The sequence below is a fragment of the Alligator sinensis genome, unplaced genomic scaffold, assembly GCF_000455745.1.
Source record: "Alligator sinensis unplaced genomic scaffold, ASM45574v1 scaffold735_1, whole genome shotgun sequence".
NCBI classification, from domain to species: domain Eukaryota; kingdom Metazoa; phylum Chordata; order Crocodylia; family Alligatoridae; genus Alligator; species Alligator sinensis.
Genome location: NW_005842639.1, coordinates 418,034 through 442,781, shown reverse-complemented (window position 1 = coordinate 442,781; position 24,748 = coordinate 418,034). Strand labels below are relative to the sequence as shown.

The 24,748-nt window shown below is 49.9% G+C and overlaps 1 protein-coding gene across 7 annotated transcripts; it reads left to right on the top strand.

The window, feature by feature from the left end:
- Positions 1-5,188: 5,188 nt before the first annotated feature.
- Positions 5,189-19,768, top strand: HJV (hemojuvelin BMP co-receptor). Of its 7 annotated transcripts, none has more exons than XM_025215290.1 (5): positions 10,378-10,918; positions 11,528-11,702; positions 15,743-15,776; positions 16,545-17,047; positions 17,721-19,768. In XM_025215290.1, exons 4-5 carry the CDS (start codon positions 16,736-16,738, stop codon positions 18,333-18,335), a joined length of 927 nt encoding a protein of 308 aa, XP_025071075.1. In that variant the 5' UTR covers positions 10,378-10,918; positions 11,528-11,702; positions 15,743-15,776; positions 16,545-16,735; the 3' UTR covers positions 18,336-19,768. The 7 variants fall into 7 exon arrangements, with proteins under 7 accessions (XP_025071076.1, XP_025071072.1, XP_006033560.1 ...); XM_025215289.1 differs by having other exon boundaries at positions 10,383-10,918; positions 15,743-15,905; XM_025215291.1 differs by lacking the exons at positions 10,378-10,918; positions 11,528-11,702 and adding an exon at positions 5,189-6,218.
- Positions 19,769-24,748: the final 4,980 nt, after the last annotated feature.

Here is a 24,748-nt window from a genome sequence, read left to right as displayed (position 1 = left end):
TGCACGGTTTGGCTTGGCAAAGGAGGACTTCTGCAAGAGTTTGCAGGTGGAAGGGCCCAGAAACATGACGTGATTGACAAGTCTATTAAATTAAAAAACCATCCATCACGAGGAAGGGCTAGATATTTGATGGATGTGCTGTGTCTCGCTGATCATTTCCATATTAACTCTTTGCTGTCCTAGTGCCATGAGAAACCAGCATTAAAAAAAATAAATAAATCTGTTGTTTGCGTAGGTTTTTAGCCCAAGAAAAAGAGTAGCCAGAGAAAAAGCACAGCTGAAAAATCCCCTCCGAGCGATTCAGTTAAAAGTTTCGCGAGGCAGCCAGCAACTTGCTACAGCACAAAGCAACCGTGGCAATGCGGGAATGATACAGCCTCTTCCCATTGTTGCACTCGGTCTGTTGTGAGACAGTGATTTGTTAACTGATAAATGTGTCTTTCAAAAGCCGAGCATGTAATTTGCACCACTGTGTTTATCATAAGGCGCGTATGAATATGAGCTCGTGAGCATCACTGTTCCCTAGCGCCGGGGATGGCGTATTTTTTGCGGCAGTGATACCCCTGTATCCCATCCCCTTCTCTTCAAAAGGCAGTTTCATCTGTGAGCGATAGCCCAGTTTTGGAGAAGATATAAAGCTCCATTTCTCTAAGGATCAAGCAAGGCAGGTTCAGAATAAATTCCTAGCTTAAAGAGTAGCTGGGAAGGGACTCTGTTCCAGCTGGAAATATTCAGAAGCAGAAAAACAGCCCTCCCCCCCCCGACACATTTTTGACTACCAAACGAACCCCAACACCAGGAAGATAAAATCCAAACCATGCCAGGGTCCAACTGGGAGCTGCTGGCGACTTAATATAAATTCATCAATTCTCATTCTTAAAATACCCGGGAACTGCAAAGCAAGTGTCTTACCCCAACAGATCCTGCTCATCGAGGTCTTAGTGTGGCTTGCAAAAGGAATGACCAATTTGCATAGCAGGGCTCCAGAGATGGACTGGATGAAGGGGACAGTCTGCCTTTGCAGACCTTGAATGGCATTGTAGGAAAAAAAAAAGAAAGAAAGCCCTTTCTAAGCTCACTGAATTCACGCGCTTTTGCAGCCGTCCCTGTGGCCAGGCCGGGTTCATATTTACTCCTAGGTGCCCCTTGCGAACTCTGACATGGGGAAATGCTGGAGGGAGGGAAAGGAGCTTGAAATGCCTGGGATGATTTTGGTGCAACTGGTCATTCCAGTGAAATGGATTCACGTGCGAAATATTTGTTCTTGGATCCTAATAGAGGAATCTGTTCTAAACATAGCCGGGGAGAGGTCTTGCTCGGTTAATAGGAAGCCTGCGGTGATGAGCTGATTTCCCATAGGGATCTCAGAACAACAGCTCTTTTGCACGTGTGTTTGGAACAAATATCCGTCTCCCCAAAAAGACTTGGTGGATGAATTATGCTTTTAAATGCTGGCAGCAGAGAAGCTTCCAGCTGGAGAAGTGTCTCTATGGAGATGGAGATGTCTGCGGCCCTGATCCTATAGGCACTTTGCACTTGCTGAACTTGAAACATGGGAGCAACCACATTAAAGGGACTGATCTGCAACCATGAAGTGAAGCAGGTGCTTGTCAGATTGAGGCCTGTACCTCTGCACACACATGCACATCTGTCTATCTGCACACACTTAATGTACACACAAGCCCACATTCCCCTTGACATGCGGTGGGCATACACATGCATCCTGCACTCACGTTGTACACATGTATATGCACCCTAGATACCATGCACAGACATGCATCTGTGTACCTGCCTATATGCACACAACATAGGTGTACAATTATTTGTTACGTATACGCACCCCCTCTATTGTATACACACAGAATACATATGTACCACACAGTTCATGTATTTCTAGATGCACGAAAAAATACATATATGCACTTATGCTTATCTCTGGACACTTTAAATGTTATCTTCACACACACGACAGACACATATGTACACACAGACACTGCTTTTATACACGTGTACCCCGCTTTGTATGCACATCCCATGACAAAAAGCCCAGATACACTCAAATATTTGCATACAATAGCTATATTTGATGTGTATATTATATCACAGTATGTATGTGTATATTATTTCACAGTATGTGTGTGTGTATGTGTGTATTTGTGTGTATAAAATATATATATATATATATTACATATGTATTGTGATATAATGTGTCTTGCACTGTGGAGTGAACCAGGTGAAGATGAGAAACCTAATTTCCCCATAAACTCCTAAAGCCAGACCTCTACATAGTCTAAACCACCCAGCAGCGGAGACATGGAGACTCTCGTGTCCCCTACATGTGGTTAGATTTGACTGAAAGGGGAAGATGTCGGAATTTCTTATGACTTCCAGTCTTCCCTGCTCCCCTCTGTGTATGTATCTTTATCATTTTTAGGACAACAGGGATGCATGCTGTGGTATAGCAAGGCACTGTGTGTTATATTCAGAGCTGCTGTTCTCAAGATCCAACAGTCCAAGCTCCTGAGAGTGGCTTTAAAAATCCCCAAATCTCCTGATTTATGAAATGAGGCCTTGAGAAAATCCTTCCAGCTATCCTTGCAAAATATCATGTCAACTGGTGATAATGTTGATGTCAGGGCACATCTATACCACATGCAGGTGTGTTCTTGACTTGGGTTAGTGAACCAGTCAACTAACTCCAGTTCAAATAGCCATGAAGACAGGGCATCTTGGGTTTTAGCTCTGTTTAACAGCTCAGGTTCAAGCCCTGTTGTGCCTCTACTGACTTGAACTTGACCTGCCAGCCTGGGCTGAAGATCAAGTTACCCTGTCATTATTGCTTTTGTAACCCAAGGTAAGCACGTTCTTATCTTGGGTGTCAATGCATCCCGGTTATACCAGCAGAAATCTGGAGTGACACCACTTGCATGGGCTCAGCCCCGTAGCTACTATGAGCCAAGTGCTTGGTGAATCCATCTGCTGTGCTGCAATGCGCCAGCGTGCTTATGGGCACCCAGCCGCCATCACCATCAGAGCACAGGACCCTGAGCTGAAAGCAAATGCCCTGTCTTCCAGTGCCCCTGCAAGGTCAGGCACGGCCCCATCACCCCTCAGCATCACGGCTCTGCACATGTGCCCACGATCCATCATCGTAACCTGCTGCCGAAACCGAGACCTCACAAGCAACCCTATTGCATAATGGGCGATGACATCGCGGGCTTCGCCATTCTGATATTAATGGATCCTCCGCGCATTTTCATGCTAATTGCCGTGTCTCCAGCATGCCGGCCACTCCCGCCCCCTCATCCCCCGGCGGTCCCCAAGTTCCAATCCTTTTTCCCTTTTTCTCTGGGTAATTATCAACAGTTCCTTATCTCTAATTGCAGCCCAATGGTTTTGTCTTAATTCACAGAGGACAAATGGGGAGGGTCGGAGCTGAAGACAGCTTTTCTGTGCGAAAGGTCTGGGAATAAGACCTGCCAATCAATCACGACTTGAAACCCCTCTCCGATGCTCCTGCTTCTGGATGAAAGAGCGGCTGGTGGGGAGGGAAGGGGGGCTGTGGGTTCTGGGGAAAGCCAGGTGGCCCCGGCAAACTTCTGCATCAGGGACGGGATGGGGATGGGGTTGCTTTGCTGTTGACTGGGTGTATTTTCCTTGGTTGCTTTCTTTAGAGTGGGAGAATCTGGGGCTAGCTTGCTCAGACCAGACCCCATGGTGCCAGGTGCTGTATATGAGAAGGGGCACCCCTGTGGGTGCTTGGAAGGGCAAAGACAGACTAAGTCAGGGAGGGGAAACTGAGGCAGGATGAGGCAGAAATGCAGAGCTCTGTGCTGGACAAAGGGAGAACAGCCTCCTGGAGCATAGTCAGCCTCCGGTAAAGTAGCTGCCTCCAGCCTGGCCCAGAGGTTTGGCTTTTAGGCACAGCCACCCGGTAGCCGGGGGTTCCTGCAGGATTTGGGCCTGAATCTTATGTGCAGGAGATGCTTTGGGGGGCACCAGGGCCCTTTGCCTCTCCCCACAACTTCTTCTCACAACGTGGAGACACCAGGCATCCCATCCCCTGCCTGCTGAGGTGCAGCTGGTCCAAGCAGAGCCCCCTGGGACCGTGTCTGACCTAGGGGTCCGGGTGCTGGGGGGTCTTGCCAAGCTCGTGGCTCCACTTTTTGAGTGCTGCTGCCACCTCGTGGGGGTGCGCACGCATGGCACGTGGCTACTGGCTTCCCCAACCCAAGTGGCAGACTCCTGGCTTCTCCAGGTGGAAGGTCCCAGCGAGTCCCCCATGCACCCAGGTCCCATTGAGGGGCAGGTTGCCCCACGTCCACCTGAGGAACCTGTGGCTGGGGATAGTCCAGCCTGTGGAGGGATGGAGCCTTCCCTATTTCCAGCCGCGCTGCCTGCCAGGATGGGGGGGAGAAAGCAGGGAGGAAAATTCCCAGCGAAGGCCTCAGCGTGGGAAGGGAGATGGATCCAGCTGTGGCTGAGCCAGGGAGTGTGAAGAGCCCCCAAATTGTCCCCCCTGCAACAGGAGTCCAGGGGTGTGGCTTTCCAACCATTCCCAACAGCTGGGCCCAGTGCAGGGCATGGCCCTTTTGTGTGCTTGGCATGTTGTAAAAAGCCACAGGAAGGGGGGCATTTTATGCCCCCTTTGCATGAGTGCGATGGTGCCCTCTGGACAGGCCCCAGAGCACCAGGCATTCCCAGCCCCGGGGGTCAGGCTGCTCCGAACAGAGGGGCTGGATGATTTCCAGGCCTGCCAAGACCCCGCTTTAGCTTGGGGGCCAGTCCCCTCGTGGTGTAACTCAGTGCAGTCGCAGGGTGCAACCCTGCTTTCCAGCTGCATGGCAGCTCCCAGCTCTCCCACCGGGGGGGTGCGTGACAGCCCAGGCTGTTTGGCTCCCCTACAACTGCTTCAGGCTTTATTTAGCCAGATCCACTCCCTTGACTTGCATTTCCCCCCGCCCCTGCCTCCCACCCTGGGTTATGTTTTAAACACGTGGAACAACCCAGCCCAAGCACAGGGACAGTTGCTCACCCCGGAGCAGGTGCTTCTGTCTGTTGATTTATCTGTACTCTGGCCTTTCGGGAGCTTTTCTGTGAAAATCTGCCCCCCACCCTCACGTAGGAGTGGGTTACGGGTGGGGGGCAATGGGACAGCTGGATTAACAGCTTCCTGCGTCTGCTGTCCCCAGGGATGCAGCCCAGAGGATTTCAGCTCTCCCCAGATCTGGAGTGGAAATGCAAAGAGGAGTCTGGGTCTCTCATGTCTACACTCCTAACACCCTCTTTTCCACTCCAGATGGGCCCCTAGGCTGGGAGGATTGAAGGAAGGAGGAGGAGGCAGTGAGATGCAGAGGTGTCCTGATGTTCTCCAGAACTTCCCGTCGCAGAGGTGGGATGGGGAGTCCGCGGCTTCCCTGAACCACTGAAGCCATCCCCTGAAGCCCCTGCAGCTTCTGATGTAGAAGAGAAAGCACCCCAGCTTCTTCAAGGGGGTTTGTGCACTCTAGGAGGTGCCCGGAGCTGCCCTCCACGTCCACCCAGGTGGACCCTCCAAGAAGCAGGACAAGACACAGGCCTCTGGGCACGAGACCCATTGTGGCAACATATATCTTGATCCTTCCTGTGCCAAAACCAGTGCTGGGAGTTGTTGAAACCCGGATTCTGCCCAAGCCCTTCCCGGCTTGGCTGCTTTTCGTAGATCCACTGAGTTGGTTTAAAGACCGATCATCTTCTCGGCTGCAGAAACTCAGCTCCGGGGCGTGGGGAGCCCCAAATCCATCGCCCTAAGAAGAGAGCAAGGAGAGGTCCAGCGCAGTCAGGCGTGAGCAGGGCTGTCAGATCCTGACGAGGTCTCACCAGCATCACCTGGGGGGTCTCTAAGTTTTCAGACAAGAAAGCGGGTGTAAACCAGAACGTCCTCGGCCCTCTGGAGTCTCCAGCCTCCCCCCCTGGAATCCTGCTTTAGGGATCAAAAATACTGCTGGCTATTTTTAAAGTGGTAACTTAGAGCTTCTGTTGGGCTCCCAGGGACGGATCGGGTTGTCGTAAAGTTCAGCTGTTTTCGGCTCGCACCAAAGCCAGTCCCCCGGCGTTAGCAGACTCGGTTCCCTTTTTTTTTTCTCTCCTGTCTCCTTCCACCAATGCTTCTAGCTGGCAGGTGAGACCGGGAAGTCAGGACCAGAGCAGCACAAATGGCAGGGCTGAGGTTCACCAAGGTAAGCATGAGCTCTGGCTCCTTTGGGTTTTCTCTTCAGAGGGCGAGCAGTTGAGGTTTGCTATGCCAGCACTCCTCCAGCCTTTGCTAGTGCATCACAGTCTGGAGCTGCCGCTGCAGTTCCCCTTGATGCTGTTCCACCCGGCTCTGGGGGCTTTGCCTCTGTCCTTGTACTGCATCAATCCTGGCTTCCCCATCAATCCTGACTATCCCAGTCCTAGCACCCTGCATGGCTCAGCCCATGGACTTCCATCCCCATGTCCACTGCTCTGGTCCTCGTCCTCTCTTGAGCATCTTCTTGCAGGATGGTGGAGGGTTTCCTAGGGGAACCAGCAAGGCAGGCCGAGGCTGTCTGCACAGAGATTTAAATCAAATCACTTTAGTTGAATTAGGGCTGGTGGAATTGCCGGGGAGGTTGGACAAACTGCCTGGGAGGGTGCGGACAGGGATTCATAGATGCATAGATGCTAGGGTCGGAAGGGACCTCAATAGATCATCGAGTCCGACCCCCTGCATGGGCAGGGAAGAGTGCTGGGTTTAGATGACCCCAGCTGATGATCCTGTCTTGGGTGGGGGGTCAGATGAGATGGACCTTGAAGCCCTACCTGTCCGTGCATAGTGTTGCACCGAATCAACTAAGCAGCTATAAAGCTGCACCCTTGGTAAAACCTGGACCATGCTCTGTGTGGTCCAGGCCTGGCTGAACGCACTGCATCATCCCCCAGGCACAACCTGGGGCTGAGACTCATGTGCCAGTGCCTCAGAGGTGTCCTCATAGGATGAATCATCACTTAACCAGAACCCTGGCATCTCATCTGCTTTTGGAGAGTCACTGTTACCCCATCCATGTCATGGCTCTGGCAGGAGAGGATTAATCAGCCGGGTTTTAATTAGAGCAGAACTCCTCCACTTGGGGTTTGGTACTAGACTGGCATGGAGAAGGGAAGGGGGTATATCTGTTTGGGATCCAACCAAACCTCCAGGACCATCTGGATCTTTTTCTCCCTCTTCCCCATCACCTCTTTTTTAAGGTCTCCCTCTGCCCTACTGGCCCGTGGCAGGGGCGACACAGCAGTGCCGGAGCCGCGGCATTTCTAGGCAGGGCCAGGAAGCAGAGTTGATCCCAGGTCCTTTGAACCCAGGCTCCAAATGGATCCGGAGGGGCTGGAGGTTGTGCCAGCACAGCTGTCTTCTCTGCTTCCTCCTCCTCCTTCCAAACTGCAGCTCTGCCGTGTCCTGCCAACTCCAGCCTGCAAAATTCCCAGCCTCTGTGAGCTGAACGCATGCATCCCACCTGCCGCCCGGTTACATCTGCTGCGAGTCCCCTTGTTAAGGCTCCAGACGGCCTTGTGGGCCTGGCAGCACATTCCTGATTATGGGAGCTGGCAAATTCGCTCCATGACCTGCGTGATGGCTCTGCGTGACCCATGTGATGGCTGGGGGGGACCTGCTGCAGAAGAGCAGTGGTTAAGAGGTTAAAGTCAGGGGCTCCCATAAGGGGGTCTGTTTGAAAGGTCTGAATAGGTCCCTATCCAAACCCCTTTGTGGGGCCTGGATGGGACCTTCTGCTCTTCTGGGAAGAATGTCCAGCTGCCCCCACTTCTGCCCTCCCTGTAACACATTCCCACGTGGGGCATCCATGCCCTGGCACAGCTGGTTTCCAACAGATGGTGCTCATCCCCTGCAGTCCAAGCCCAAGCCCTGGCCGGGGTGGAGTCTCATGGGAAAAACCAACCCCAAGGCCATGACACGATGCCCTCGGGACTCAGGAGAGGGGCAGATAGAGCGGGGAGGAGGAGTGGGGAGCCTGATGGGAGCTGCAAAGAAGGCTCTTGCAGTTCACAAGGAGGGGTCAGGTCTTGGTTCCACCCAAAAAAGCAGGAGCTGCAATTTTATTGAGTTTATGGTATCTGAGCCCCTTTTGGGTGAATTATGGTATCCAGGGACTGAGTAACAGTTGCTCCTGGGTGGAGGAATTAAAGCTATGTGGTCTCTCCCTCCACCTGCTTCTCTATCCCTTGGAAGGCTCAGGTAAGGCATGAGGGGCTGGGTGGATGGATTTATGGAAGGAAAGAAAGGCAGGGAGGATGGATGGATGGATGGAAGGAAGGGGCTTAGTGCCAGGGATGCAGACCTTTCTCTGCATTTAGCAGTGGGAAAGTAACTCTTCTCTCCAAAGCTGATAGGAAAAGACATTCTGCCAGCAGCAGTTTGCTGCTTCTCTGAGGCCAAGCCAGACTCCAGCAATTTGAGGCATGCTCTTTGCAAAGCAAACCCCACTGCATGCTTTTGGCAGAGCTGCTTATCTCTTTCACAGGTGGACTTGTTAATTAATCCGTCTTGCTTGGGTTTAACGAGGGGGCCTGCAATCTGTCTGCTCTCCAAACAGGCTGGTTTTCAGGCAGGACTGGAGATTTGCATTGTCTGCAAAGGCAGGGGAACAGATAGGAGCTGGTGTTTTAGTCTTTTATGTTGTTACTTGTGAAAAATCATGAGATCTGCTTAGAATTTATGGATTTTTTTTTTAATCAAACCTTTTCCAAGAGGCTTCTTTGCATTCTGGTTTGGGATTTTTTGAGGGGTCTCGTTTTCAGCTGTGTTTTCCAGACAGCTTTGGAAACCTGGTTTATGGAAGCTGAGATTTTCCTGCCATCACCTTCTTGAGGGCAGGAGCTGGACTTGATAACCCACCTCTGGGCTGGTGTGCGATCAGTTAGCAAGAGTTGCCGACACTGTTGAACCACTTTGAATGCTACAAGAGGAGGTTTTGGGGTATTTGGGGTTGCATTGTTTTATCTGTGAAAAGCCGCCCTTCTTAGAGTCAGAACGTGACCGTAGAGGTAAAAACTATCCAGGGGGAGGGTTGCATCTTCTTCTTGGCCGAGGGAACTGCTGGAGGTCCCTTCTAGCCTTGCTTCTCAATGCTTCTCAAACATTGAGTACCAGCTACAATCCAGAAGAGTGGATCTGATGGGCTAAAGATTTGATTTGGGGATGTACTATTAAAACCTTGCCACCCACTTGGAGAGCAAAAATGGTTTCAAAGCAGTGGGTAAAGTCCAGAGTTCGAGCCCTGGTACAATGTCAGGCACGAAACATAACCATTTCTCTAGGGCTTGGTTGCATCTTGTTGCCCTGTGCTTGGGAGAAAGCTGCATTGGGAACAACCTCTCCACCTCTTCTCTCTGCTCGGAGTCGGGGTTGATCACAGTCTGAGGGGTTCGTACTGCTGCTTGTCATTTCGGTGTCTAAGTATCTTTCATGGGAGATAGATTGGCAATGGCAAACACTCTTCTGTGCTTAATGCAAGCTCTGGCTCTCCTCCCTTAAGGGAGACGGACCTTTATTAACAAGATGAGTCATTAATTGCAAGTGTTCACTTTGGAGCCCAGCAGGCTCTTGGCAACATCCAAAGCCTCTATGCTAAACTGCCTTTGGATTAGACCAGTGGTTTTTAATGTTTTAGACTCAAGGCCACTCTTGTTAGACCCAAAACCCCGCCACAGAAAATGCCAGTTCTTAGTTTTCACTTCTTTTTTGACTACAGAAAAATATTTAATCAACTGTTCTGTTGCGAAGAACTCAGGAAGACCATAACCGCTTAGGGTGCTTGAACACCATGAATCCCTGGTTGCAATCTCTGGGTTTGTCTTGTGAATCAGGTTTGCACACCCAACTGCGCTAATGTAATGTGGTGTCCCATAGCACCCTTGAAAGGATCGATCCCAAGGCACCTTGTTGAGAATCGCTAGCTTAGACCCCTAAAATACCCCCGCCAGCCCCAGCAAAGTGCCATCCACCATCATGCAGCTTGCTGTCTTTGTGACAGAGGCATGAAAATGTCCCAGCTAAAAGCAGGACTCCATCATGGCAGGTGCTGCACAACTGCACCCATCAAAGGAGAAGCCCTTTTCCCTTTAGCACTTGCAGGCCTGATGGACCAGAGGGGATGGGTCAGGGGGAAAGGGACTTGCCCACGGTCACACAGCAAGGCAGTGGCAAATCCCCTGGTCCCCATCCAGTGCTGTATCCACTAGACCTCGATGACCAAGTTATAGGGTCCTTCCCCACTATGCACTGCCATGTAAATCCCCAGGAAAGTAGTTGCTTAGAGGCTTGACCACAGGGACTCAAGAGACCTGGGTTCTAGCCCTAGTTCTGTCTCTACTCTGCTGGGTGACTTGACCTTCTCTGTGCCTCAGTTTCTCCATCTATAAAATGAGGATAATGAACCTGACTTTGGCTATGTAGCACTGCTGCCTTGTGAACCAGCCTGGAGCAGGGTGAGGAGTGTGTCTCTGTTCCTTGGTTAATTGTTTTGTGGTAAGTGGGGGAAGCAGCAGTTTGTTGGGGAGGGGGCAACGTGGAACGTGGAAGTTTGCCACCAGAAGCAGCCGTGGCCACTTGGTGGACCTTGACCTGGACCTGCCTGACCAGCAGCACCCCCTGGCAAGTCTCTGCAGTGCCTGGTAGCTCTGCACAGCCGTAGTTCGGAGCAAGCTCTCCTGTCTGCTGCCCGGAGCTAGCTACTATTTCTGGGGCTCCTCTTTCCGCACCATGTGCTTGTTTTTCTTGGCTGGGTTTTCCTCGGTCTAAATTTAGTCAGATCTATTTCAGCGCCTGTCCCCTGCTCCCCGCGTCGCGGCTCCCAGCCACCCTGCAAGCCGGAGGGGGAAGGTCGCCGGAGAAGGTGGCCGCAAGGTGAGATGGAGGCTTGAGTCTCCTTGTGGGTGCCCTGCAAGGGCCATGGAAGCAACATGGCTCCTCTTGGTGTTAAACATGTCGTCTTAGTCTGCCTCCTGGACTGGGCCTTTGGGTGAGCCCACCGAGGGGACTGGGCCTGGGGGCTGCAGGTGGATGGGACGCTTCGTTTGGAGGATAATGAGGGGCCTGGCTGGATTTTTGTTGCTGAAGTTTGGCTGATAAGCATGACAGGCCGATCTTGTGTATCCACCTGGAGGAGTGTCTGTCTGTGGCTGCTTGGAAGGTGGTATTCAGCCCTCTTTCTCTGCTTGTTAAACCCATGGTTGGCTGGGGAGAGGAGTCTCCAGGGGAGGGACAAGGTGTGGTGCGCTCATGGTAGGGGAAGGAAGTGAGGGCAGGTGGCTTGTGCCTGGGCTCTCATCAGCACGGAGAGGAATCAGCTGGATGTCCAAAGCAGTCGAGCTGCTGACCACGGGTGTTTTGTGCAGGGAAGGAGCGTGGGGTCTGTATGTGTCCGCTTCCCTGGCCTCCACACCAGTCAGGGCTGTCCAGCTGTGGCATGAGATGGGCACCAGGGTGATTACAGGATGGTTGTGTTTGCAACAGGAAGAGTCGAAACAATGAACTGTGCTGGAAACTACTGATCAGCTCTGGCCGGTGGAGATAGAAGAGACCTGGAAGAGCAGACTGCAGGGGAGATCTGACTGCTGTGGACTTGCCTGTCTCCACACTCCTCTAGCCGCTCTCTGTGAAATCCAGGCATCTGTTCACCATCCTGCAGGTGCTGTGAAGCCATGGAAGCCTTGTGTGATGGGCAGGGAGGAGGGGGCTGAGAGTCCTGCTCCTTGCTGTGGTTTCTCATGGGCAGAGAGTGGCCCAGGCATGGTGTCCCTTATCCCCTCACCCACCTCAGACAGAGTGCATCCTAGTTGAGGGACACAGGTGGCAGGTCCTGTTCACCATTTCCCCTTCCTCCTCCTCAGAATCATAGAGGAGGGCTGGAAGGGACCTTAGGAGGTCACATCTAGTCCAGCCCCCTGCTCAAAGCAGGACCGTCCCAGCCAAAGCTTTGTCATCCCAGCCAAGGATGGAGACTCCACCACCTCTCTGGGGAACCTGTTCCAGTGCTTTACTGCTCTACTAGTAAGAAAGTTTTTCCTAAGATCCAACCTCAACTTCTTTTGCTGCAACTGGAGCCCATTGCTCCTTGTTCTGTCATCTGCCACCACTGAGAACAGTCCAGCTCCATCCTCTTTGGAGCCACCCTGCAGGGAGCTGAAGGCTGCTATTAAATCCCCCCTCAGTCTTCTCTTCTGCTGACTAACTCAGCCCAGTTCCCTCAGCTTCTCCTCACAAGTCATCTGCCCCATCCCCAAACCATTTTCATTGCCCTGCGCTGGAGTGTCTCCAATGTGTCCACATCCTTTCTGAAGTGGGGGGCCCAAAACGACACAGGACTCCAGATGTGGTCTCACCAGTGCCGAATAGAGGGGAAGAATCACTGCCCTCGATCTGCTGGCAGTGCTCCTACCAATGCAGCCCAGGATGCCGTTAGCCTAGTTAGCTCCTTCCCCAGGCCTTCCGGTGCATTTACATCTGGACCTGCCTGGAGCTTTATTGTTATAAATTAACCAGCTGTTTTCTGTGCAAGCCTGGCAGTGGGGACAGGACTGTACCCGACTTCTTCATGAGCTTGCATGCTGCAAAGTGTGGAGGCGTGGCCTTGCTGAAGTCACACAGCTTTGGGCAGCTTGGACTTTGTGATCATGATCAGCCTGCAAAAGGGTTCTCTCTGTGTGGCTTTTCTGTAGCTCTCGGCACAAGGAGACTTCACTGAGTATCTCATAGCATCTGATGAAGTGAGCTTGCTCGTGCAAGCTTGCAGATCTCTGATTTAATTTGGAAGATGAGCACCAAAGAGTTAAATTTCCTAGACTTTCTGATGGTAAAGGAATATATTTAACCCCATGTCATGGATCGGGGAACTGAGGCCCAGGAGAGGTTCAATTGCCCCCTCTTGAAGCATGCATGCCCACCTTGATGCTCTTCTGAAAGTGTCTTAGTGAAACACAATTTATTGGGCTCAATACAGGATAACAGTGAAATTTTTTCTCAGAGTTGTACAGGGATTCAGACTGGTCATCCCTGCTGCACTTCACAGCAATGGCCCCTCTTTAGTGGGAGCTTCTGGCAGGGAGATGGGGGTGACTGTGAGAATTGGGGCCCATTTCATGGCCAGATCATTTGTTCATTGGCTACTTTTTGGTAGGGAGCGATGGGTTGATCATTAGCTTCCACTGGGAGCCCAAAGGTAGCTGGCAGATGCCCCTGTTTTGTTTATCAGCTTAGTCAAACAGCCCAAGAGTTCAAGAGCCACTGTGACACAAGCTCGCAAATGATAGCTGTTGGTTCACTGGAGGAGCAAGTGCCCACTCTGAACGACAGAGGTAGGAAGGGAGGAAACTTTCTCAGGGTTGCTAATGGAACATGGGCAGGAATTTCTGAAAGGCCAAAAAATTCACCCAACCAAGACAGGCGACTCCTACGGAGCCCCAGTGCTGGGGCACAGATGTGAGAGCAGTGCTGCTTCACGGAGAGGGGTTTCTATCTCTCTGCTGGGTTGGAAGGCATCCTGCCACGGCAGCGCCAGCAATTCATAAATCAAGGCTGCAGATTGCGTGTGTGGGTCGGGTGGTGAAGCTTGAGTGCCAGGCTGTGCTGCACTCAGAGGTGTGACTGCTGTCAAGCCTCCTGAGTGGGTATCTGGAGCCCTTGCTGAGGTCCCAGGCACATTTCAGAGGACAGGGACAACATGTCTATAGCTGGATTGGATTAGCCCTGGTTTCATGTGCCCAGCTGAGCTCCTCAAGCTAGCATAGGTGTATGCTATTAAGGTGCATGGGGATTCTCCCAGCAGCCTGTTCCTGACATCTGGGAGTAAGGCAGAGGGGAGGGTTGATTCTGTACCCAGCTGTTTGCCAAATAACCTGTCACAGGGGTCTTTTCCAGTGGGCCGCTTGAAGAAGAGCCTATACGCATAACCTATAAGAATCTGAAGCCCAAGAACAAGTGAGGACAGACTTCTTACAGCTGCCTCCTGTCCCCCACAGCTCCCTTCCTTGAGGGACTGAGGGCTGCTAGGCTGCTCCTGCTCACATCCATCCAGGCCTTCAAGCCTTATGGAGCTCCAGAACCCAGCCCAGTGAATGGGTAGAAGGCTATTGTGGGGGTAGCGGGGTTTAAGTGAAATTAGACTCAGCAAAGAGGACTGTCTGTTAGATCTGCTGCTGCTGGGTCCTTATATTAGCATCCATCATGACCCAACTGCAGGTTAGCACATAGCAACTGGCTTTTCATTTTTTCGGGAAGGCTGGTACTGGTCTGCAAAGAGAGAGCTGATGATACCCCCAGTGATTCTCTAAAGAAATTCACCCCTTAATTTTCACCAGTATTTGGGAATGTGTTTTTCCACTGGCTTTGTCTGACCTATCACGCATTTCTGCACCGAGGGAGCAGGGAGAAGTGCTGTAGCTTCTAGCCTGCTTATTGCTGTGAGTCATTCCAGCACAGAGGTCAGCTACATGACATTTATATAACAGATGCCTGCCTATTGATTACTGGGTAATTAGCCATCCAAACAATTTACCCATTAGAAACCCATCACTTGAAATCAAATCTAGGCCTTTCTGCACGGTTGCTTGCAGAGAAGTTATAGGTTGGGTGCCCACATTGGGGGATGAGGGTCTTCGGGCTGCATTTTGCTTTGATGAGGATCCCTTCGAATTTATGTTTCTGTGTTTCATCCCTGCTTTTTCAGTTTTCTCTTTTCCCCAGCTGGGATCACAGCTGAAGGCACTTAGCAACACATTCCTCCGTGCACCAGGAAACATGGCAGAGGCGTCTGTAGCATAAGGGATGGCTGCAAACAGCTGGTTGCTTTGGGAAGGGGTACAGCCAGGCTGGCTCTCTGGTTGAAAGCAGCGGGTATACATGACAGCTTGAATGGCTGCGGTGGCAGAGCCTCTTTCCCATTAGCTGAGTATTTGAGCTTAGCCCAAATGACTGCTGAGCCAAAGCTGTTACCCTCTGGTGTCTTGTTTTAGCGGCTTATGTGGAATGAGTTTGGCAGGTCTCAGTCTGCTTTCCAGTCTGCACTGAAATAGCCATTGTCTGCTTTAGTTGGTGTTTCTTAACGTTCATATAGGCCGAGGGCTGAAGGGGCTACAGAGACTGAATTTCTTTCTCAGCCGTGGTCCCTCCAGGTGAATTCACGTATATGGGTGAGGCAGCGTGAGGTGGGCCTTTGTACACACCACGTTTTTTGCCCTTTCTTGTGCTGCAACTGCGTGACTGTTTGCACAAGCAGGATTTCCGGACACTTTAAAAGTCTTTCTCTCCGTCTTGCCCTGTAACACTCTACCAGCAATTCTCTTTGATTCCCAGTTTGGCTCATTTTGCCACATTTCTATTTCATTTCGAAACTGAGTCCGAGGAATGACTGTGTCTTGCATTTTGATAGCAGAGTTTCCGGTGAAGACTCCCACGGTATTTTGGGCTTTATGAACACAGACACGTCTGAGATGGGAATTCAAAAGCTGAGTATACAGACTGCTGTAGTGAGGGGAGGCAGTTTAGACCATGAGGGACACCTGACTGTGGACTTGTACACGATGTAGGACTGCTAATGTTTGCTCACAACAGACAGGGTATTAATAGTTCGCACATAAGTTTATTTGTCTAATAGGAAAGATGACTCGCCCACAAAGCCCTAGCCTCCAGTAGCTTATTGACCCCTGATTCCCATCTCTGCTTCACTTCCAGGTGAGCTGGTGAGAGGGGCAAGAAGAAACAGCAGGTGACTGCCCCGTCACTTGTTCTGGATGGATTGGAATGGGGAAATCGGCCCGTAGCATGAGCCCATGGTACCTGGGAAGCACCTGCTTCATCCTTAGGGCACTTTTCCTCCTCCTCTTCTGCCGATATGGTATGAAACAGAGCAGGCCAACCTAGCAAGGCCGTTGCGTGCCAGTGGCAGGGGTGGCAATAGCTTTTCTAGCAACAAAACAAGCGCATGGGTATGGTTAGCTTGAGGGATGGGTGTCTACCTGTGCAGCTGAGGTGGGAGGGTTTAGGAGAGGTGGCATCTGGCCCTGGCCTCATTGCATTGGTGACAGAGCAACAGTCTGGCAGCACAGCTCTGATGTGCATATATATACATGATATGTCTACAACTTATGTAGACATCCTTGAGCTAGTTTTAAACCAGCTTGCTGCAGTACTACTAGCAGGGTGTATCTCAGGGTGAGTTAGTGGCCTGGGTGCATAGCCAGCTTCTCAGGCAGGTTTTGCAGCTATACTGAACCTTGTGCTACCATGGCTGGGTTGTTAGCACTGCCCTAGCTAGCAGTTTTTAGAGCTAGTTCCAGTATGTCAGGCACAGACACTGCAGAGAGGTTTCTAGTCACTCAGGGAGAGGATTTGGTGCTGCTATGGGCTATGATTGCTGGAGAAAACCCAACTGATAGCAAGGCAGCTGTGCTCAAACTTGGAGCTGACGGCCGGAACAGGGTATGGGGTGGATGCGGTAACCCTGATTTCTCCCTCGGTGTCTCTGGCCACACAGTGTCATCCCAGTGCAAGATCCTGCGATGCAACTCGGAGTACGTGGCTGCCACTCTCAACCTACGTGGCTCCAACAAGAACGCAGCCTACTGCAACGCCCTACGCTCCTACTCCCACTGCACTCGCAAGACGGCTCGCACCTGCCGGGGTGACCTGGCCTACCACTCCGCTGTCCATGGCATCGAGGACCTCATGATCCAAAACAACTGCTCCAAGGAAGGACCCACCTCGCCACCTCGGCCTCGCCTGCCAGCCCCCAACCACCAGGGTTTCGAGTCTCTGGATATCTGCAACTACGAGAAGAATTTCTTCCACAAGAATGGCCGGCCCCCAGCTTATCAGCACTGTGCAGCATTCGGGGACCCTCACATCAGGACTTTCCATGATGACTTCCACACCTGCCGGGTAGAGGGCTCCTGGCCTCTCCTGGACAATAACTACCTGTTTGTGCAGGCAACGAGCTATCCAGTGGCCAAGGGGTCCAATGCCACTGTTACTAGCAAGGTAACCTCGTGACCTGTGGTTGGCTTCATGATTTTGGTGGCCACATTTGGTTTAGTGTTCCAAGGGGGTTGGCGGCTCACAAACCAGTGTGATGAACATCCACACAATGCCAAGATAGCAGGTGTCCAAACTGGGTAGGTGGGAGCTCCCTTTCCCTAGACACCTACTGCTGTGAATTCAAAGCAGGACAGAGCACAGCTTTCTGTCTGGGATGATTTTGCTGGAAGCCCTGGAGACTGCAACTGAGTTCAGGGTCTCATTGTTCTAGGTGCCGTTTACTTGACTAGTCTGGGACGGCCAAACTGAAAAGAAATGATAAGATTGACAGTGGGTGGGAGGGGGGCAGAGAGGGCAAGTGAGTTACCCAGAGCCATGTGGCAGGTCCAAAAACACCCTGAATTTCACCCCCGTGCCTGGAAAACTGGATCACTGGTTCTCAGTGATTCCTTTCTGTATTGTGACCTTCCTATTTTGCTAGGAGCCCCCCTCCCTGATATCAATGTGGGGCTCTCAAATGGTTCAGGTCTCCCAAGATCCCCACAGCTATCATTTCAGGCTCTCAGACAGGGGGTTGGACTGGTTGACCTCTGGAAGTCCATTCCAACCCTAAACATAAACGCAGTAGGTCAGGTTACCCATGATTTGAACTGGCTGCTTTCTGTCCGTCTTGCAGCTCACCATCATCTTTAAGAACATGAAGGAGTGCATTGACCAGAAGGTTTACCAGGCTGAGATAGACAACCTGCCTGCAGCCTTCGAGGATGGCTCGGTGAATGGTGGTGAGAGGCCTGGAGGGAGCAGCCTGACCATCCAGGAGCGACTGCCTGGCCAGCACGTAGAGATCCGTGCCGTCTATATTGGCACCACCATCGCCGTGCGCCAGGCAGGCCGGCAGCTCTCATTCTCCATCCGCACAGCGGAGCAGGTGGCACGCTCCTTCACAGAGGAGCAGGACCTGCAGCTCTGCGTCGGCGGCTGCCCGCCCAGCCAGCGCCTCTCCCGCAGCAAATGTCGGCATGGCAGTATTGCTGTGGAGATGGCACGAGTGCTGTGCAAGGAAAAGTTGCCGGTGGAGGACGTTTATTTCCAGTCGTGCGTCTTTGACGTGGTGACCTCGGGGGACATCAACTTCACCTTGGCTGCACATGGTGCTTTGGAGGATGCCAGGGTGTTCCATCCAGATGCTGAGAAACTGCACATCTTCCAGACTGGGGCAGGCTGCCATCACCTCTCCTTACCCTTCCTCAGCATCACATCTAGCCTCTTGGCTATTCAGTTGCACTTTTAACTCCCTGTCCAGCATTCACCCAGCCTACATATAACACAAGGGGCCTATTCTTCCATCTCAATGCAATTGCTAGAGCATTGCTGATCCACGAATCTATAGGTGCTCTATAACAAACCGGTGGTGGGACAGACATCAACCAGAAGGGAATGGTGCCCCAGAATCTGCCATCCCTGAAGGGATGTATTCAGTTTAAGTGGGTGCTGGATTGGTCAACGATTCAGGTCTGTAGAAATGGCATCAGAGAGAAGGGTCGTGGGGGTACCAGTTTGTATCTCCTCGTGTTGAGGTCTGAATTAGTTGAGTCCTACTCCTCCCCTGAACAATTCCCTGCCAGGAGTTCCGGTATATTTTATTTTTTGATGCAAGTGAGGAAATCACTGTCATGTGAAGGGAAAAAAAAATACCTGCAGTGTCACTGTCAGGCTAATTGCGAGGCATTGCAAGATATCAGTCCTTTACTTGCCTTGTTGCTTTTTGTAGGAAAAGCAGCAAGAGGGTAACCAGAATTACTTGATCAATGTATGGGGTTTCTTGAACCACTGGAGCTAGAAGCAGATGTTATCTACTATATTTTCATTTTGTGGAGCAGTGGGATAGCATACTAAGATCTAGCGTTTTCTTATGTTGCTATATTTTTCCGACTTAGACAGCAGTCTTGGACTGAATATTGCAAGTCCCAGACTTTGGACCAGCATTGAGTTTCAGTTAGACAGTGTAGAGAAAAGTCACCTAATGTTGGGGCGCAAACTGCTCATTGTCTTGTCCCTGTCCACCCCATGAAAGCTCAACCATGAACACTAGAATGACTTGAGGAGTCAGATTAGTGATGTCCCGAACCGTAGAAGCTGTGATGGCCAAGAATGAGCGGATTCTTTCAGTGAGAAGGTAAAATGTTAAGGAATGTACATAAATATTGCTGTGAAGCTGAAGTTAAATGTTTAATATATTTAAGAGGTTTAAAGAGATGTGGCTAGAGTTCTGTTTGTTAACACATATTTTCCATATATTTTTTATAAAGAGGGCTTGTCTATTGAAAAAATTGCAATTTTTTGTCTTACTGAGCTATTGAGATTATCCTACAAAGACAGGATTTGTAGAAGATACCTAAGCCAGCAGTCATTCAAGATGTGTAGGAAGATTTGGTTATCCTGTTCAGTGAAAGAGAGTGAAAGTGCGTCTGGGGTTTTATCAAAGAGCAAAAACAAGTTTCATTTTACATGATTCATGTTTCAAGCCACGTTAAGTTTGTTTGAACCACAGTAAAAGGTATAGTATGAAAGAGTTTTGATAATCCATCAGCATATCACCCCCTCCACATACACACATGCACACTGTATAGTGTCCTTTATATGACAGTTTCTCTGTTTCTTGTATGTTGGCATTGTTAATCCACAAGTGTTTAATATTAAAGGTGTCTATTTTTGAAGTCCTCATTTCCTGCTGTCCGTCTCTCATTTTCCTGGTTGATGTGTGACAGGTGAAGAAAATTATATTGTCTACATCTACTACATTGTTTCTTTCATTCTGAAGCACGTCAGGGTCTAAATATACTGTGGGATGGAATAAAAAGTGGTTACTCTCCCCAAACTCTACCCGGTCATGACACCAGAATGGGATGCCACTTGCAAGACATTGCATGAATTTCCATAGTACAATTCTCCAAGTCAGTGTTGAAATATTCAACAGACATAGTATCACCAGAAATCATCCAGAAATCCCACTCGTGCAAACAGTCAAGCTGTTGCAGCGTAAAAAAGGACAAAAAAAGTGACGTGTACAAACGCCCATAGGCAAGTAGGGCTGGAAGGGAGGTCATTGAGTCCAGCCCCCTGCTCAAGGCAGGATTATAATTAGGCTTGAGAGTTAACATTTCCTGAGGTATCATTTTCAGGCTTTCAGATTTAGGTAGAATCCCCAGGTTTGTTTTAGGCTTGGTTCACATTTTATAGGTTGTTTGTGCAACACTAAGAGCCAGAATTGTAACTTTAAAAGTGCAATGAAGGCTTAGATTCTGGATACAGAATAGCCACCGCAATGGACAAGTTCTAGCTCGCTAAGCCACTCTGACCCAGCCCAATTTTGTCCCTATGGAAACAAAATTTGGTTCAGCTGTTCTTAAAATGCACCCACCTCTGGAGTGAAACACAACAACTGCTTAATAGCAGACAGCAGTGTTACATAATTGCCAGGGACAATACTGAGGTAACATGCCAAGGGCAGTTTTACAGATGCAGAAAATAAACCAGTAGAATTTGACATGGATACAGCAGGTAATATACCTAGTAATGGACCAGGGATTCTTTTAAAGACCTCAGATGATCAGGATCTCAGCTAAACATCTGTGCTGAAAGATGGTTTCTCCACACAGTCTGGGTCATCATCAGATTCTCTCCCTGCTCTGGATCTTTTATACCTGTCCTTTGCCGTAATAGGAGTGGAATGGGCCACTAAGAAATGTCACCAATACGGTCACAGCCAGAGGTGACTCTGTGTTAGCCCTTGGAACGTGGCCCAGGAGGGAGAAAGACATACATTAAGTCTGGCCCACTCCATGTCCATGCACCATGCTAGCAGATCAAACTCCTGAGGACACGATGTGCCTGCTTGCTGGTGCCAGGTATTTAGTCTGGTACTCATTGACTTCATAATGTACCCCAAGGTATAGTGGTGCTGCAAGTTCTCACCCATCTAGGACTTAATCTGTACCATTCACATCCCTAGGAGGTGAGCAAATGTCACCTGAATTCTACAGTTATGCCCAAGGCACAGAGAAGTGAAGTGATGTGCCTAAGGTTATACAGGAAGTTAGTGGCAGAGCTGGAAACAAAACCCAGGAGTCCTGACCACAAACTCTCCACCTGCCTCCCGGAGAAGGAAATAGATCCCAGGAGTCTATTCACTAGACCGTATTCTCCCAGTTCATATCTATTCTAACCATTTCTTCCTCTTTCTCAAATGAAGCATAAAATCGGGAAATAAATATATGGCAAAATATGGCAGGCATGTAAACGGCAGCTGGGACATTTTCTCTGTGCCAAGAACATCTAAATGGAGAGGCAGACAGACAAAAAGAATAGGAACATAGTGGATCTAGTTAAGTGATAACACTGGGATTGCGTCGTCTTCTTTTTAGGATTAATTTGCATTTTAGCAGCACCTTGAAGGCCTTGCCAAAGGCCAGGGCCCTGTTGTGCCAGGCATACAGTAAAATACCTTGGTGTTATCATTTTGTCTGTTCTGGTTGTCCATTACTTTATGGGAAATACCTGGTTCCTAAGCCTCATAGGATTGAATGAGTTCTCAGGTGTGAATAAAAAGGAGGAAGGAAGTGGACAGATTTAAGGAGTAAATTCCCAAAGCGTGATGTTGGAAGAAGTGGAGGACTTTGGTAATGGAGGAAATTATATAGCAAAGTGCAGTCATACCATCCAGGAGTGATGCAGTGAGTTGGACTCTGAAGGCTGTTCCCATTGAAACAAATGTCAAATCTCCCAGTGACTTCAGTGGACACAGAATCAGGCTCTTCCAGGTACGCTTGCATTGGTACCCAGAGGAGAAAAGGACCTTTTACATCCAGCCAATTTTACTCTATGTCAAAGAACTTGGGCCCTCATCCAAAGCCCAGTGAAGTCAAGGGAGTTTTTTCATTGACGTCAACCAGCTTTGGATCAAACCCTGAGATTCCCAGCTTATGCCACCTGTTAAAAAAAAAAAAAAGAGAAAACAGATGTGTCAGCCAGTGTTTTCTAAAGAAGGCCCAATTTTGGGCACCCTCAGTTTGTAGATGTTTCATAGATTCATAGGTGTTAGGGTAGAAAGGGACCTTGGTAGATCATTGAGTCCAACCCCCTGCCCTGGGCAGGAAAGAACGCTGGGGTCAAATGACCCCAGCTAGATGCTTGTCCAGTCTCCTCTTGAAGACCCCCAGGGTAGGGGAGAGCACTACCTCCCTGGGAAGCCCATTCCAGATTCTGGCAACCCTTACTGTGAAGAAGTTCTTTCTAATATCCAACCTAAATCTGCTCTCCGACACTTTGTGGCCATTGTTCCTAGTTATTCCAGGGGGTGCCCTAGTAAATAGAGCATCTCTTAGCAGGGATACTTCCCTCCCCTGATGAATTTGTAGGCAGCCACAAGATCACCTCTCAACCTTCTCTTGCAAAGGCTGAAGAGATCCAGGTCCCTCAGTCTCTCCTCGTAGGGCCTTGCCTGCAGGCCTCTGACCATACAAGTGGCCTCCTCTGACCCCTCTCACGATTCTCTGCATCCCTCTTAAAGTGCGGCGCCCAAAACTGGACGCAGTACAGCAACTGCGGCCTGACCAGTGCTGCATAGAGGGGAAGCATCACCTCCCTGGACCTGTTCATCATGCATCTACTAATGCATGATAAAGTGCAGTTAGCTTTGTTGATTACTTTGTCACATTGACAACTCGTGTTCATCTTGGAGTCAACAATGACTCCAAGATCCCTTTCTGCTGCTGCTGAGGTTGTCCCCCAGCCTGTAAGTGTGCTGATGGTTCTTTTTGCCCAGGTGCAGCACTTTGCACTTGTCTTTGTTGAACTGCATCCTATTTCGTTCTGCCCATTTTTCCAATCTGTCAAGATCCAACTGGATCCATTGCCCACCCTCTGCTGTGTTAACTTTGCCCCATAATTTGGTATCATCTGCGAACTTGGACAGAGTGCTCTCTACGCCCTTGTCCAAGTCACTGCTGAGGACATTGAATAGCACCAGTCCAAAGACCAAGCCATGCAGGACTCCACAGCCCACATCTTTCCAAGTTGATATTGGCCCATCCACCACCACTCTCTGGGTGCGACCCCTAAGCCAATTTGCCACCCATCTGACCTACTGAAAGACGGGTGGAGGCATCCCGTTGTTCAACAACATGCTATCCCTAAACAGGTCGCTAGATGTCCGTGTGCACCAAGAAATAAGAGCCAGCTCTCACTAGTCTCAAAAGAATCAAAGCTGACTGTCTTGCTTCTTCTGTCCAAAGCACTTACATCCTCACACCAGGCATCACAAAACCCTTATGGAAAGTTTATTTTCAGGTTTTTTGCCCCAGCCTCAAAAGAATCTGCAGCAGCATAAGCAGATGCAACATTTAGTAGAGGCTGCCTTTCTCTCTGGCTGTTCATAACATCCCCCAAACCGGCCCCTTTCTGCCTCCCGCTCATTAGTGAGACTGTTGCTCTTGGTCTCACAGAAGTTGTGTAAAACAGCAGCTTGCCATGCTTCCCTGGCAGTGTCCCACATGCAACTTCCACACTCCTGCAGCAGCTACTGAAGGGGAAAGCTCCTTTTCTTTCCTTTCTCTTTGAACGCCTAGGAAGATGACTGCCTCCATCTCCTGTTTATTCTTCTAACCAGAACAGTCTATGAGACACTGAATTTTTGTCTCACTACTCAAGTCAAAAGAGGAACTACTTCATTATTGTTAAGAGTCTTGGACGTCAGGTCATTTCTCATGGCCCTAAATACAAACACCAACACCTTCCATGTCTGACTTGGTGACCACTTGATTTGAGGGGAAGGAGGGGACCTTGTTATTCCTGCCTGTTATTGTTGCTGCATCTTTCTTTGAAGTCTTCCTTTCTTGCCATCTTGAAATGGTCTATGTGAGATCTTTTATAAATGGTTCAGGCATATCTGTCCTGTGCCACTTTGAGCTGTGCTTTCTTGGGTCAGTCAGTAGGTTTCCTGGAGATAGATTACTGCACTACATGATTCCCAGTACAAGGCATAATTGCTACTGGCTGCCTGGATAGAGTCCTGCTAGCTAGACCACGCTGTCTCTTTGGCACTGAGGTCCAGAAGCTCCTGGTGACATACTGAATATATCCAGCAGATGTCACCCACTTCAAGCCAATAAATGGATTCTAGCCATATCCCTCAAAAGCTGCTTCTCAAATGGGGTGGGTTGGGACTCGTTCTTAGCTTGTTATGGGTGATGGAGATGTGACTTTTCACAAACTCTATAATTACATCTGTTCTTCCTTACAAATGACTAGGGTAGATCTCAATCACAGGTCGTTTGTATTCAGCTCTGCCTTTTACCCATTTCATTGTAAAAGCCACGTCTAGTCCAGGATCTGGGTGAGAAACAGATTGACTCAGGAAAAAAAAATCTATCCACTTGAAAAAGTCTTTGAATTGGGAAGAGCATGACATTTGTGGAGCTGGCAGATACAGTGATTCTTCCTGCACTGCTGGGATAAACTGGGAGGGAGATGGGTTCCACTGGGTGGCAGAAAAGATGAAATCTGTACATCCCCTTTATAAACATCATGGGCCATATTGCAGGAGTTGTGATGTGGACTTGTACTAGGATCTGGACTGAGAAGCACCAAACTCTTGTCACAAAGATCCCCAAAGATGGTAACAATCATAGACTCATAGAAATTGAG